The 17,104-nt window shown below is 38.7% G+C and overlaps 1 protein-coding gene across 4 annotated transcripts in view; it reads right to left on the bottom strand.

The window, feature by feature from the left end:
- ephb2b (eph receptor B2b) overlaps positions 1–17,104 on the bottom strand; it is a 117,533-nt gene that overhangs the window by 28,648 nt on the left and 71,781 nt on the right. For all 4 annotated transcript variants that reach the window (XM_017408738.2, XM_017408739.2, XM_017408736.2 and 1 more), the window contains exons 4-5: positions 12,431–12,586; positions 9,019–9,354 (exon numbers count right to left, since the gene is read on the bottom strand). In XM_017408738.2, coding sequence (XP_017264227.1) covers positions 9,019–9,354; positions 12,431–12,586 — 492 coding nt within the window. The remainder of the gene's footprint in view (positions 1–9,018; positions 9,355–12,430; positions 12,587–17,104) is intronic.

Consider the following 17,104-nt stretch of genomic DNA (forward strand, 5'->3'; position numbering starts at 1 on the left):
CTGTCTCCTGGATTCCAAGACTGGTCAGTCGTCTTAAGAATCATCACCTTACCTACACTTGGAAAAGTACTCACCTCACCTGGACCTCGATCTCTGGAACCTTCACCGGACCATCGCTGGACAAGGATCAATCTCGTCATCTCTTCTGTGTTCTGGACTCGTACCTGTTCAGTAAGAACTATTCACACGGAACATTACCTGTGCCATACCTGCTGTTCCTCTCTTCTCCGATCCCATACTCACCTCATTCTCCGCTCCTCAGGTCCTGGCTCCGGTTCCCCCTGTAATTATTCCTTGGCACTTTAAATAAATTCACTTCCCGTTACCTGCTGGTTTCTGCGTTTGTTTGTGGCCGAGCTGCTCGCTTGGGTATATCTGAAAACCTGACATGGGGAAGGTCTCATATTGCTTAATTGTGAGAGGATAGGTGGTCCCAGCTGTTGTCAGAGAATTAGGTTTCAGACCTCACATTATTACTCGGCCTTTGTATCAGATAGAAAAAAAAACTGTGTTTTAAAATTTATTCTAGAATGACGCTCTGGCCTTGGCCCAACAAACGAGAACACAAAGACTCTGTTTTGCTCAGCATCTGTAATAGATGTTTTACTCATATCTGAACACCTAGCGACTTCCCTAATCAATTAAAAGTGGAGTTTATAGGGCTTTTTCTACTAATTAAATCCAAGCCAATTTATTAGGACATGCCTCTACTACAACACCTACAAGAATGAGGCTTTCATCCATCCAATTAATGTATGCCTGTGATCTTACTATATTACACTCTTTTAGTGGCCTCTTCCACTCTGTCTTTGAAGATCTCCTTGACTTCTACAGTTTTGCCTCTTTTAATAAGAACTGCTATGAGCATGATGGGCATCTTCATTAAGCAAAGCTGATGAAGAGAGACCATTGTGGATGACTGGCAGTAGAGCAGCTCTGTCAAAAGCTTTTTTAAGTATGAAAAGAGGAAAAAAAAGGAAATCTGTAGACAGGCTTCCAGAGATAGAGGTTCAAGGCACTCTGCTGTCTGTGATGTATAGAGTTTAGTTAGATGAATGGTTGGAAAGAAATCACAGTATTTAAAATAATGGATTTATTTCACAAAGCTGATCGTCAACACAATCTAGTGTGCTGATACTTTACAAACAAGACGGCACAGAAGAAAGGTGGAAAACCTCCATTTGCTTGCACATGGATCACATGCTTCAGAGCAAGAATGCTTCAAGCCTTTTATCTGCATCTTTCTTACAACCCACTGTGTCTCCAACCATGTGGCTCTGATTTGATTAGATGTTCTGGTAGAGACAGCAATGCTATGATATGGGGGAGGTTGCAGGAACAGGTCAGGACTTGTAAATCCCTTTCCTTTTCATTGTAAAAATCAGTTTTCCCGTCGTGCAATCTCTCCCCAAGGACCCAAACCAGCTGGCCCTTTACCAGGCAGTCTCCCAAACTAGCTGCCGCTGTTCCACTCTGTCCCACTGATGTCCATTTATGAGCTGCAGATCGAGACGTCTTGAAGGGAGAGGCCCATATTTGCATGTACTTTTAGCATGCTGGAACCCTGCCCTGTTTCTCCAGCTGCAAAGGATTGTGGGTTTTACATCTATAAAGATTTTTCCAGTGCAGTAAAGCTAGGAAAGTGAGATTTTGGTTCATCAAGCTTTAAACCATCTCCACTGGAAAAGTCTCGGGGCTATAATACACTCATACTCACAACATTATCTAATTCTAAAATAGTTTCTTTAAAGGTTTGAGAAGTTTTCAGATGCTTGAAGATGATATGATTTAAATTTAAGCCAACCAGTCAAATCTCCAAATAAAGTAAAGCACTACAGAACAGTATATTATGTTAGAATAATGAGGAGGAAATTAGAATCATTTATACAGTTAAAAGAAATGTATGTTTTGGTGATTTTTGCAGATGGCCATAAAAATAAATTCCATGATGTTGGTTAGTTACTGACACTAATAAAAAAAGTAAACTTACTTTATAAAAGTAAAAACAAATGGCAGTTAAAAGTAGCTACTTGATTTGTCTATTTTCTCATTGACAAATTGACTAAGATGCATTTTATAAATGTAGGATAAAAAGGAAAAAAAAAATGTTTAAAAAAATGCTTTTGAATAAAACAAACTTTGGTTCATTTAACATAAAAAGTGACTTAATTAGGTTCAAATATGCCTTTGATTCATTTAAAAACATTTCAGACAGACTTTAATACTGTAATTTAGAATCCACAGTTTTGCTGTGGTCCTTCAGTCTCTCTGGGATAATTAGAACAGAACAAACATAATTTTTGAGCTGGCTTCTGCAGCAAAGTAAAACGGAGACTTCGGTCGAATCAGTTGTTTAATCAGCAGGCAGCATATCTGCTTTTACACAACTTCCAAATGGGCAAGAAGAAAAACTCCACAAACCACAGAATAAATTTCAATGTTGGAAAAGCCAGTGGAAAGGTAGCATTCCTTTTGTTGTTTTGTCAGTAGAAGATACAAAATGAATACATAACATTTTATTAAATAAAAGCTTAAGTGGTAGCTTTAATAACACAGTATCAAATGCAATTGAAATAAGATTTAAATAAAACAGACCAAAATGTCTGAATGGAACATTTGTAAATTTGCCCTGAACCTGACAGTACCAACAATATAAATATCAAATAGAAAACTGTATAAAAAATTCACAACAGAACACAATTTATACATCAAAACCTGCACACATTCACACTATGAACATGTGATCAGTTACCGAGAACAAAGCTAAAAACAAAAGAAACAGCAACAGCAGATTTCAACCCAAGTGTTGTTTTTGAGGGCTTTACTGGACAGGAAGACAAAGGAGTGTTTGACACAATTACCTCTTCTCATGGGATTCGTGCTGGCCTGAAGGGAAATGTTTATATTTAGAATAAAGCATAGGGGTTGGATCTGAGATGAATTAGGCTTGGAGACAGAATATGCATAATTTGTGAAAAAAAAAATGAAATTGGAATTAACTTTCATGATTTATACAAGCTCACTGTTACCAAATAATACAAACACAAAGAAGACTGTCTACTACTGCACCTCCTGCCTCACAACAAAGGTTCTCAACCTCTAAGGATGTTCAATCTCTGCATGCATTCAGAAAAAAAGACAAACTCTTCCACTTTGTGCTTTCATATTATTTTTTTATCCACTTGGATGCCCAAGAAACAGTGAGAGTTCTACAGCAGCAAAATGGTTGATTATAAATGACCACTGGTAAATAAAAGGTTGGGTTTAATAACTTTCAGTTTTGTGTTTTTTTTTTTTTTTAAGAAATGGTCTGATGTTCAATGTTCATTCACATGCACTCAAAAATATAATCTGAGAGGAGATGAATCTGTTCTGTACTTACTATTGTTGCCACCATACTGGGATGCTCTTTTATTAAGCAGCAGTGACTTTTTGGCTCAACACTGAGGTCATTCTGATCTGACCAGTATGCTGCTGATGCAATGACTGGTGAAGAACAGCAAAAACTAAAAACAATCATCTCTGCATTTAAAGCTCCGGGCTTCAATTTATACACAAAACCTTCAAGAGGATGATGTTTGATTATTGAGTTTTTTAAGATTGACATGATTTATGCAAGAAATTTAAGGCTACAATAAGGTAATGGCAAATGGTCCACATTTATATCGAGTCTTTTTAACCTCTCCAGATGGAAAGGGCTTAACCCTCCTGAAGCCCTCATAATTAAAGAGAGGAAGAGAAACCCTTGTAACTTTGGGTCCATTTGACCTGAAAGCCACGGGAGGGTTAACATTCTTTTTGTCATTCACAGACACACCCTATCCATTCTTTTCTTCTATAATATTTTACACTCTATACAGCACTTTTATATCTCACTCACACATCAATAACATATTGATGGCAGTGGGTGTTTTGGTCAAGGACACCTTGGCATGTTGCAGGGACTTGGGATTGAACCCTCAATCCTCCAACCGGAGGACAACCTCCCTGCTGAGACAAAGCCACCACCCATTTTGTAGGGTGGCATCAGTGATGTGTGAGCAGGAGAGAGGGAAAGCAGCTTGTTTTGTCCAGACCAAAAACTCTAGACAGTGACAAGACAATGACAACTCTGTTTTGCAGCCTCCTTCAAAGGAATACATAATGTATCTGTAAACAAAGATTTGAGTGTGTTTGGCAAGCAGAAAGAGGTCACAAGGAGAAGTAGCTGATGGAAAGAGGAGGGGAAGTGACACTGTGTTTATCACAAATTCATTTGCTTAATTGTTGAGGTTGATTCAATAAAGTTTATAGAAAAATTAATAAATTAAAAAACAGTGTTGGTTGTGCTGTTCTTGGATATAAAGAGTACATAGATAATTACATTAAAAGACAGTCAATCTTTTACGGATTTCAGTATCCAGCTAATGCACTTAACAATAATTAATTGTGCTTTAGCATTTACTCCCATTCACAGCACACTGAGCCAAAATACCATGGCCTTTTAACCTAAATTAATCAACAGACAATATCCATTTTCTATTTCTCTGTGTTGAACAAGTGCAAGCCAGCAGATTTCCATGTAATGTACTAGGAAAAAATGATTCACCTGGGTACTAAATGATTTATGAACAGAACAATTAGTTAATTTTGACAGTCTATGATCTAATTCTCTTTAGGGGAGTCATAATTAATTTACGCTCAATGAACAGGTTATTTAAAGTCATCTAATGAACCTCTCTGTCAACCCTGCAGACTACTTGCTAAACACTTGATTTCTAAAAAAATATATATATTAATACCAATAATATGTTCCTTTTTTAAACAGGTTGCTCAGTTTCAACCTGCACCATGAGTATGGTGGATGTGTGGCTGGCTGATTACCAGAGCGGCCATCTCTAAAGGCTCTGTCAGTGCTGAGCTCCAGGTGCCTGCTGAGGCTTCCTGTCTGTCTGCCTGGCTGACCTACACTGGCACTCACCATATGTGCCTATCTCATCACCTTCTGTCACTGTCACAATGAACAAAGTATGCCAGAAATCCCTGTCTGACTCTGGATCACTCTCCTTATCATTCACAATCCATCCCTGTCACTCTCAAATATTAAACATTTGACATTTTTAAATTATTGTCTATAATTATCAAATAATAAGCACAGCATAATTGTGCTGCATTGGTGTCTGATTTAAAAAGTTAAACATATTTTGCAAGCATGTACCACTGCAAAAATAAGAACAAATCCAAGTTTTATTTTCGGTGTCACTATTGGCTTGCTGGTGGACATTCCGGCAGTCTCTCCTGGCTCAATACCAGTGCTTTTCACACTTTGCTCCAATGGAGCAGCAAAGCCCATGGTAGCCTGGTTACAGCAAACCTGAGCAATTTGGACAATAATTAAGTCATAAATCTTGCCTTGACCATATGAAAAGGCTGCACCTGATTGCACCCCGCTCCCATCCTCCGCATAATGTGGTTCACATCCATAATCAACCAGCTCGTCTGATAAGAAACCAATTCAGGGTCTCTGCTTCTTGATAGCATTAGCTGCAGCTCACCTTCAGCGAATTAAATGCCTAAACAAATATGTCCTCTGGAATCTAATATACCAAACCACTATAGAAGGCAAGACTGCATGTGCTGAGAACAGATTTATCTGGTGTGCAAGGCTGAATTCCCCCAGAGTATATTATATATATATTGCATTCAGGTAGAAGCTGATCTCTGTTGTGGGTACTAAAATTGATGATATAGCAGTTCTACATTGTGCTAGAAAATAACTTTAAGTCCTGCTATTAATGTCTGTAATTTTTTTTAATTTTAAGAAATAGTTTTGTTGTATACAGTTACTGTACATTGCCTTACCAAAATAATACAGAAGATCACATATGGCATTGACAGTCTTTTCCACTTATGGTGTGCTTAAACAGAGCTTTGCCATTTGAATATTACTGACAGCACAAGCATGCTTGGATGTTCTGACCTAGAATTGATATTGCTTCCATGGGTTATATTCCATGCAATATCCAGATTTATTCATATATGCACAGCGCATTCTTGATTGCCTTTCTAACCTGTCTAGCCATACATCTTAGGCTGTGAGAAGATGAGAAATGGCAGATGTGTGAAAATTCTTGAAACAAAATCACTTAGCTGTCACATACTGCATGTTTGACTAAACTTCACACTGGCTAAACAGTTTCAAACATAGTTACACAGTAGTAAAGTTAGATCAACTAACGTAACTTAGGGTGTTAACTTGGAATGAATGGGGCTGCTGTTTAGCTTTCTTTCTAAAACTGTTGGGATCTTAATGTTCATAAAACAAAGATGAACAAAGATTTGCTCCTACTTAGTATTTTCAGCAGTAAAGCACTAACTTAAAAACTATACAGATCACAATAATGAGAAAACATGTGATAGTGCTTTGAGCTTCACTGCACTACAAACAAAGCAGGCACAGAAAGTGTTCAGTTCTTGTCATCTTCAATACTCTTATCTTTAAATGTCTTTTTTTCCATTGAAATAACCTTAAGCTATAAATGTAACTATTCTAAAACAAGTCAGATGTAATGAATCAGTACAAAGATTCTCCTATATCTGTCCTAATTTGTTGTACTGTCCCACAGTGTATACAACAAATACTTCCCTAAAATCTGCATGAGTGACTAGCCTTGTAAGACCACACTCACTGCCAGACACTTTAAAAATCTCTGTAATACGATGTAAGACAAGCTTTCAAAATATTAAGCATCAAGCTTGCAACTCTGTCTCATACTTTAAGCTAGTTTAACATGCAACAAGAGTAGCATTTTATAAATATGGCAACGTCACCATGGATGGCTTAAATGTGAGGCATACTTAAAAAAAATGGCTAGAGACATATTTCAAGAGTTCTGTCTAGTCTACCATGCATGATCTGAAGTCTGGAGGATTAGTCATACACATATAAAATGAGCTCAAACACCTTTCGGCCCAGTATTTTCTTTAGTGTGACATTACAGTGTGAAATCAAGCGCTACATTTCTGAGGCAATCACGTCCTTTATCACAGAGGAACTGTCACCCACCACCTACAGAGAGGGTGGATAAGCCTGTGGGTAATACAGTGTGTTGGGTGCCTGATTGGGTATAAAGAGTGAGAATTTTTGCTCCCCCTCCCTCCCCCCACACCACCACCATCGCCACCTTCACACCAACAAGTCATAGCTGAGGAGGCAGCAATCCAAACAAGAAATGGGACATGCTTTCACGCCACTTGGCTCAAACTCGTTGATTAATTTGTTGCTTTTAGACAATGGCTTGAGCCTGCAGCCAAAAGCAAGCTTACTTGGAGACTGATTAACACACATGTACAGATGTATAGAATTTTTTTATACATTCTGATTTCTTTGTTTTTCTATTTGTCACGCTCTCATTCTCACTGAAAGAGGGAGGCACAAAACTGCCTGAGATAATTAAGAATGACATGATGTTTATATAACCTCCAAGCTTCACAAACCAGATGCAATTATTAGCTCCTGGTTCCTATGACCCCAGCCTTGTAGTGTTTTGGATTGCAAAACTCCAGTCCCATTTTCCAAAAGTTAGCAGTGTACAGGGTGATGGGGGAAGGTGGGAACACAGAATGGAAGCGAGCAAGAGTTGAGTTCTTTTCACAGCTCGCTCTGACGGGAGCTATTGCTGCCTAATCCAAAGTGACGGGCACTTCAGTGGAGAGGGCGCAGAGCCCCCCAATTTCCGCCAGGACCCCTCAGCAGGAGCAGCAGAGAAGCCAAGGGTTGGGGTGGCAGACTTATTGTGGCCCGGTGACTGTGAGTGGGGCAGGGGCCTCATTACAACGCTTAACTGCACTCACAGGCCCTCATTAACCCGCCACACCAGTGACTCAAATCAAAACAGACAATAAAAGGAGGTCAGTGCAGGAATAAAAGGTCCCATTTTCGTCGCAGCATTGTAACTGAATACTTTGCGGCATTTTTAAACAAACAGATCTCAGTAAACTTTGAAATTCAGAACAATCAATTTAAGGATTTTTTTCCCAATACATTAAAGTAGGTAACAGAAGAACAAGAGCATGGATGGATCCTCTGCTTCACACTTCATCAATGCTCCAGTGAAACAGTAAACCCATCATATGTCCTTACATGAAAACCTTCAGCAAGGTCAACTCAAAATGAACTAAAAACAAAGCTGTGTAAACATGGACAAGACCCTTATTGATTAGCATATGCTGACATGGAAAGCATATAGCCAGTCATGTAAAAGGGATCTGAGAGATGAATGATGAGTAAAGATAAACACGTTTGCACTGCATTTTGCCATTGGAGTGCAATAAAGGCCGGCCTGTATTAACTTGTGCATGAATGGCTGCGGAAGCAAAGCTTGGCACATCAAATGATGCATTTCACACAGACAATTAAGGAGTGAATCAACACTTCTGCCTCAGTGAATAAATTAGATGTGAGAGCAACAAAGTGGAAATGAAAAATTCCAATAGTTTTAGATGTAAGACTGAAAATTGTAAGTTATATATTTAAAAAAACAATTACAACCTGATTTTTCATTCAGGATTCAACAATTATAAAATATAGCTTCTTGTTCTTTTTTGAAAAGGTGTTTTAGTTTGCATGTTTCTTCCAGAATTTAAATAAAGCATGTGCAAAATGAGTACTACTAGGAATATTTCTTAAGTGTAATACTACAACCAAGTGGTTGGTTTGTATGAAGCTGTAATCAGTGAACAGTATGAAGAAGTGTAGGCAGCAGCTCCCCAGTTTGAAATACATGGTGATGAGGTCACAATATAAAGACCAACAGGCCATCACATTCCGTCTGTCACATCATCAGCGGTGCTTTGCTTCCCATTTTACAGTCCTTAATCTGCATACATCACCATACAGGAGAAGAGAGAGACAGACTTAGTGTAGGCCTGTGCAGTTTGCATTATGTGCATACGGAGGAATGAAACAGTACAGGAAAAAGGAAGAGAAAACCACATGGGGAATGCAAAGTGCTGAAAAAGACAGATGGGCCCACTTACCAGCTTGGTTAGTGGTAATGTTGACTGAGGAGTACTGAGGAGAGTAGGGGCTCTGATCTGACACCCCGTTGACAGCCTGCACCTCAAACGTGTACTGTGTGTGGGCCAACAGGTCACTAATGTAGACCCGGTTTTCTGTCAGGCCTAGCTGACGGGGTAAAAACTGAACGTTGTCACCACAGCGGGTGCACCCTCCTCGACCTCCGCCACAGCTCTTGCAGATGATGTTGTAGACTACATCCTCACGGCCCCCTGAATCTCGAGGAGGCAACCACTCCAGCATCACAGAGGTTTCATTCACACTTGAGATCACAGCCTGCGGAGCCGATGGGACAGCTAGAAAACACAGAACAGATTACAATGTTTGATTACAAAAATAGACAAATATTTTCATAAGCAAGCTCAAAATGTTGTGCAACCACTGTTGTGTTTTGGAAGAAAAGAAAATCACAAAACTCAACTAAATGCACTTAAACATTTTGAGTTTCAATTTATTCTAGTTCTAGACGCTAAACAAAATGTTATGAAAATTTTAAATAACAGGAAAACAAACAAAAGAAAACATTAAGTTAGAAAATTTAACTAAAAACCATCTATTTATCATCCACTATCTGCTGCTTGTTACAGAATCAAGTCATGAGGGCAGCATTTTGAGCAGAGAAGCTCAGACATCTCTTTTTACAGCCACCCCCAGCTCTTCTGCGAGGATTCAAAGGTGTTCTCAGGTCAGCTGGAAGACATAGTCTCTCCAGCGTGTCCTGGGTCTTCCCTGGGGTCTCCTCCCAATTGGACATGCCTGGAACACCTCCCTAGGGAGGCATCCTTGTCAGATGCCAAAACCACTTCAACTGGCTCTTTTCGATGTGAAGGAATAGCAGCTCTACTCCCGGATAACCAAACTTCTCACCCTCTCTCTAAGGGAAAAACCCAGCTATCCTGTGGACAAAATTAATTTCCACCACCTGTATATGAGATCTCATTTTTTTGGTCTCTACCCAGAGCTCATGACCATAGGTAAAGGTAGGAATGTAGACGGACCGGTGAGCAAAGAGCATGCAGCTCAGCTCTGGTACAGGTTATGCAACATTACGAAAGCCGCTCCGATCCATCTGTCGATCTCATGTTCCATTCCTCCCTCACTCATGAACAGGATGCCAAAATGCTTAAACTCCTCCACTTGAGGCAGCACCTCACTTCAATATACTAAAATTATGAATTATGGCCTACAAAATATTTCTGAACAACATTATAACAGTTGCAAACAGCATATCTAGTGTGTCATATTTAGACTTAAATGTTTTATATAAAGGATTTGTAGAGTGCCTTCTCCAGGTCGGGAAAGAGGTCCTGCCCCAAATGGAGGAGTTTAAGTATCTCAGGTTCTTGTTCACGAATGAGGGAAAAATGGAGCGGGAGATCGATATGCGGATTGGTGCTACATCTGCAGTGATGCAGGTGTTGTACCGATCTGTCATGGTGAAAAGAGAGCTGAGCCAAAAGGTGAAGCTCTTGATTTACCAGTCGATCTACGTTCCTACCCTCATCTATGGTCACAAGCTTTAGGTAGTGACCGAAAGAACAAGATCGCGGATACAAGCGGCCGAAATGAGTTTTCTCCGCAGAGTTCCTGGACTCTCCCTTAGAGATAAGGTGGCTGAAGGAGAGCAGTCAAAATGTTTATATTAGACTTCAGGGGAGCTACTGTCACTATCTGCCATTTGAAAAGGTTGGACGAGTCATGCATTTCACAGAATAAACATTAATTACTGAATTGTCAGATTTTGGTTAATTTTGGCAAACATGCTGACATGAAAGTGTTAGGATAAAAAGTGGTCAACACTAACAGAAGACCAAATTTGAAGGACAGCATGAATGTAACTTAATGATGGAAGTGCTGCTGTGCCCTTGATGGTGTGAAGGGTATAATTACTATCTCTGCTTGCACAACTCCTTTTACAGGAGGGGAGACGTTCCACAACCTTGCAAAGATACTATAGGCTTTTTTAAGTTGACTGCATTCCAATCTCGTAGTGCCTTTTCCTCTGGGATGCCCATTTACACTCTCATTTTCAATGTTGGTGTCCACTTAGTCAAGTGTTTTCTTAACGTCTATCTTGACATTTTTCTTATGGGGGGGGGATGTATAGGGTTACTGCTGCTGAGAGAAACCTACTGTTTTTTCTATCAGGACATCCTTAGCAGATCAGCATTACGGAATGGAAACTTTCCACATGGTGCGTTGACTGACAGGCCAAACAAACAAACACTGAAAACTGTTTATCTGTTACCAACATGTGCACCTAATTATGGTAGACATATCCTCCAGAACTAAGAAGATAAACAATTCCACTCCGCCCACAACATCCTTAATCTGAATCGATCACTTTTTATTTAACCTCCTTTTAATCCTCCAATTAACAAATCTTCAGCTCTGGAAAAAAGCCCATTGGAGTGCCCTTCTTGGAGTCTTTCTGAAACATAACTCCTCTTTGGCATCTCCTTATAAGGAGGAGGACTAATATCCCTCCCATTAGCTGGCAGGCCTCTCTGATGGGCCAGTTCTCTTGCTTTAATCAAACCAGGCCCTGCTGCGCTTAATACGGGTGACGTGAGGCTGCTGCTTTCTCATTCACAACAGCTGCTCAAGTCCCAGACCCAGGCTTATGCAAATCTCCTTTGTTGGAAACCATCAAATCTTTTCCCTCCTCTCCCCTTTCAACAGGCTCAAGGGAAGAATACGGAAAAAACACAACTGAAACACTGAAAGGTGCTTTTTTTCTTCCCCACTCACCCCCATTTTGTTTTAGAAAACACTGTGTGGATAAGTTCTTTTTCTTTTTCCCCCATAAATACCCCCTTTCCCTCAAATTCCATCTTCATTTTGTTATAGCTTTCCTTCAAACTTTACCCCTCTCTTGCTTACTTATGCTTTGGTCTATCCATCCTCTGCCATTCTCTCTCCCAACCTCTGTGTCAGTCTCAAATTCAAATTCTAATTCAAACAGCTTCATTGACATGACAAGAGAAAGCCTTGCCTCGGCTCTTTCTCTGAGACTGACCCTTCACAAAGCTACGCGCCCTGGCCCACTAACCTCCAGTCTGGTAGGGAGTACGGACTGTGTGATGTAGAGGAAGGGCAGTCGAGCCCTGTCTGTCGGGTCAGATCTGTGAACAGACACGCTTTGAGCATGTCAGCAATATATTTGTGTGAGAGACAGCTCTGACAGGGTTTCTCTGTTCAAAGCTGTACAGACTACTATCATCCTTTGATCTCAGGGCTCTTCTGCTTGTGGGTGAGAAATGCATGTGTCAAAGAGTTCATATCTGAAACCAAAGAGTAACTGTTCAAGTCTATATACTCCGTGAAAGTGGTTTGAGAGTTCACAAACAACATTTGAAATGCTATACATACTTGTGCAAGGCATCTGGAGAGGATCAGAGTCGGTGCGATAGTATCCATTGCGGCAAATGCAGTTCATAGCACCCTCACTTGTGGTCCGACTGTTAATAGGACACTGCATGCAGGACTCATCTCCTTGAGTTGGCTTGAAAAATCCAGATGGGCAGGCTAAAAAAAGAGAATAAACAATAAAGATTTTAAAATAAAAAGCAGTAAAATTTAGTTACTAAGCAACAAGTCATTCAAAATATTAAAATATTTCAATAAAATATATTTAATAATTTAAAAATTAGGTACTAAAATAGTAAGTGTTATAGTGAGCAACAGCTTAAACACAGTATTTCACATTCATGAGTGAAGGTACTTTGCTATTTGCTTACACTGAACTACAAAAAGGAAGTCATCAAGTAAGATGAATTTTAAACAAAACAACACAAACACAGAGTGCAACATAAGCACAACCAGTAATAAAACAACACACCGGTGCATGTTTGCCTGTTCACCAGTAAACACAACAACATTGAAACATATTGTAAGGCTGTTTTGAATTATTCACTGTGTTGTAGTTTGCCTGATAAATGTTTGAAGTGCTCTGCCTCCCTGTTAAGAGCCCTTTCAAGGGTACCTTTCTGGAAACTCGCATTCATCACAAACATGGCGATCAACAGCACATCAGCCATTAAACTCTGTTTTTGTGCATCTGCCCGTGTGCGGCTGAATCACCTGCTGAACACGAAGTGAATTTGTTTGTGTTTTGCCGTAAGCGTCAGTCAATTCTGTGATAAACACAATAACAAAGCAAAATCCTCTCCTCTGAAGTCACATTTTGCCTAAACCTCCACTGGAAAAAAAAAGAAAAAGGCATTTGCACCTGCACCATGTCAAGAGCTTTTCTTATATCCTGAGCCAAAAAAAGCTGTAGTTTTGCTTCAGGTAATCCAGCTAACACCTGCTCCACAGACGAACAAAAAAAATAAATAAAAATGAAGTGTTAAGACAGAGGTGTTGGAAATACAGTAACCTGAAAAGCCACACACAAGACTTGCTGCTTATTTGAGTTAAAACCCTGCAGCTTTTTCAACATTCTTTTGAAAAAAGAAAATATTTTATTTGGTCTAATAAAGGAAAAAAACAACTAAATAATGTATTTTTACAAATACAGTAAAACTTCCTATAATAATATTGCAAGAAAATAAAATGTAAAATATTTTATTTTCTTGCATGCTTTCATCTTGTCCTTTTAAATATTTTTTCTTTTAAATAAATAATGTGAAACTCGTATTTTCAAAAATAAAAGCCTGTACAAATTGACATCTATTTCTACTCTCTATACTGTAAAATAATAAAATGTCTCTTTTTAAAAAATGTAATCACAATTACAACTCAGTTATAACATCTGGAATATAAAAACACGAGCAGCTGTAATTCCCTTTCACAGAAGGTCAAATTACAAGGCAGAATTCCAGTTCATTCTCAATGTTACTGTCAAAAAGACAAATCACTACACGGTGAGGTGAAACGTACCTTTAAATGACTTATTTTATAATCACGACAGAACAAAAAAACCTTGTGAATTAAATTGATACACCAAAGGTACAAAAATAATTACACATTTAAGCACTTTTGTGCTTTAACATCATATTCTATATTATAAAAAGAATGAAGGTGCGACGACACACATATGCCCTCTCTTAAAGTCAAATACCAGAAATGTCACCGGAAGAAAGTTGCTCTAAAATAAAAATGTAATCATGTTAAAGATCTTCTCACAAAGTATTAGCTTTGACATGTTTTTCTTTTTACATGATTGATGGGGGAAAAGGTTCTGGGCACAGAGCGAAACATGAAGCCTGGACATTCACACTGCCAGTCAACAGGGTCTCTTAATGAGGCCCAGGCAACAGCTATGTGGGGAATTGAGATCAGACCTCAGAGGTACAGTGAGATCTGTGAGAGTACGGGGCTGTGAGGAGCAACGCCATAGGAAACGACATAAAGAGGGAGTGGGGGTGGGAGTGTAAAGATGAAAACAAAGAAACAAGAGGGAAGAGGTGGGAAACGGCTGTTTGGGAAATTTTCACCGAAAGAATTTGGCAAACTGGTGTGCCAACATTAAATGTATGTGCTGTGACAGTACGCACACTATCCATAACAACTTCTAAATCTGAAATAAAAAATTGACTAGCACCTATGAGGCTGATAACGGGCTACTGCATTTTTCTGTTTGCTGATGGTCGAAACAACAGCCAGTAAATTAAATTTTTTCCCCACTAAGTTGACATGATATACATGCTCACATGCAGCCATTAAATTTAGTGTTAAAATTACTTTAAAATCATAAATAATATTAAATAATAATTATGTTAAATGTCATACGAGTCAAAACCAACTGTTGTATTCTTATTTCTGTTTTATCTACTGTGTTGTGCTATTCATCATTTCCTTTTTAAGGGTCTATATTATTTTCATTGTGTTTTAGAAGAAAGGCTGAACACGGTTGTTATTCAGATACAGGCTAAAATAGTTCTAGACCTGAAAAAGTCAAAAACAAGACTAAATATTAATATTCATAGCGACATAGATACATACATACAAAATTAAAATTGTTTAATCATGTAACTGTTTAAAACTTATAACATCTTTTATCAAACATCACTTTCACTTTTAATCAAAAACTGATGGGGATGTCTATAATTAAAAAAAGTTAAAATTGTAGTTTGTTATTACCTAGAAGAACCAGATAAGACCAACTTACAGAATTCAGACAAGTGATAAAAAAATAATAAAATAAAATAAAAAATAAAAATCATCCAGGAAGTGTTTTTTTTTTCTACTTCTTTTTCTTAAAAAAAAAAAACAAAAAAAACATGACATCCTATTCAAGAGAACAGTATTATTTGCCTTGGCATTCCTATGTGCTTTGCTACGGCCATTATTTTAAGGAAAAATTTGGGGAATTTCCACTTTCCACTCAGATGACAGATTTAAAGAGTTGCACAGTTGGCTGGTGTCAGATGTAGTGAAGCAGAGACATGGAGAGCAGTGATTAAAAATCAGATCAGGGCTTTAATTCCCTACCTCCTCGCCTGCCCAGACTTCTGCTGTTGAGCTGTTTGATCATCATGTTGGCACTGCAGCAGAACACGTGAGAACTAAAGGCTACTTTTTTCCTTTTAATTTCAAATCTATTGCTGCCAAGCAGAGATGATTAATGTAAGAACATTTATTGACAACAGCTCCACTGTTGTTCCTACTGCTATTAATAGCATCAATAGCAGGGAGCAAACAGCTCACGTTTTTTTTCTTTTCTCAGCAGACTGGGACGTGGAAATGGGACTGACAATAAAACGTGCCAATAAGTCAAGAACAAAAGGCACGCGTTAAGGAAATTTATAAACACTTCAGACTTGGAAGAATAGTAGCTGTGTCAAAAAGTATAAATCACCTGAAAATACTACGAGGCACCCAGCAGGCACATTTTTGTCTAAATTGTAAACTTTTAAAACAATCAAATCTTCTGCCACTGGAAAGAGATAGAGAGTTTTATTTTTACTGTTGTCAGATCATTTAGGTGTCAGGTGTTATATTACTTTAATTTAACACAACTCCTTAAAAACATCTCCTGAATACCTCCCCCACATATGCGTACCAAACCCCCAGCTGCTTGTGTCTGCCAATGTTTACGAGTGCTAATAATATACAGTGGCATAAAAGCTTTAATTAGGGGTTTTTTGCGAGACTTGCTGAATGAATATAGTAGAGAAGAAACTGTGAGGTGCAGTAAGTAACTGTTTGGGTTTAAGTCAGTTTTTATAGCAGGTGTTTTTCTGGCTGTTTCAAAGGTTTCCTAAATATTAGTGTCAAAAAGATTTATAACACACTGAAGAAGAGACTTGCAGCAAAAAAAAAAAAATCTGAACGTTACAGAATATGTGTGTTTTTATGTGAGTGAGGAGGAAGAGAGAAAGAGCCAATATTGCCAATATGAACAGGTACTCTGGTGTTTGTTTGACAGTGGTCAAACAGAAACAAACAACACAAAGACAACCCAAACAAAACTGAAGACTTGACATTCCCATTTCATCTGACACATTTCCGGCTGGTCAATGGGGTTACTGCTGGAGAATCAGATGGGTGATACAAAGCAATCCAGTCCAAAACCTCACCTATTGTTAAAACAAGAAGAAAAAAGAACCTATCCAGTCCCCTTAACACGACAGAACCAACAGGGAAACTCTTTGTCCCTCATTTTGAAGCATCACAGCAGCTAGAGGACATTCTTCCGGCCCCCTTTTTCCTAGTCTTCCTGTTCTCTCTTTTCAGGACCTTCCTCAAAACTGCTTTATTTAATGAACACACTCTTGAAGAGACAAGGGAGACAAAGACAGACAAGGACTTTGTGAGCCTGTGTGTGTGTGTGTGTGTGTTTGTGTGTGGTGTTTAAGGTGTGAAAGACAAAAGGCTGCTGGAGTATAAAAAAGAAAAAAAATCTGAGGTGCTAGGTTTTGTGAGCACAGCAGGAAAAAGTGCTGAAAGCAGTGGAAATGGCCAGCATCAGTGGGATTGAGTACGTGTGGATGACGGGTATTCCATTGTGACTAAAGAGGCCAAAAAAAAAAGTGTACATGTTCAGGTCTCTATTGAATAATGTTTGAAAAAAAATGATACAAATCATTGTGTTGACGG

The sequence above is a fragment of the Kryptolebias marmoratus genome, linkage group LG4, assembly GCF_001649575.2.
Source record: "Kryptolebias marmoratus isolate JLee-2015 linkage group LG4, ASM164957v2, whole genome shotgun sequence".
Classification (NCBI taxonomy): Eukaryota; Metazoa; Chordata; class Actinopteri; order Cyprinodontiformes; family Rivulidae; genus Kryptolebias; species Kryptolebias marmoratus.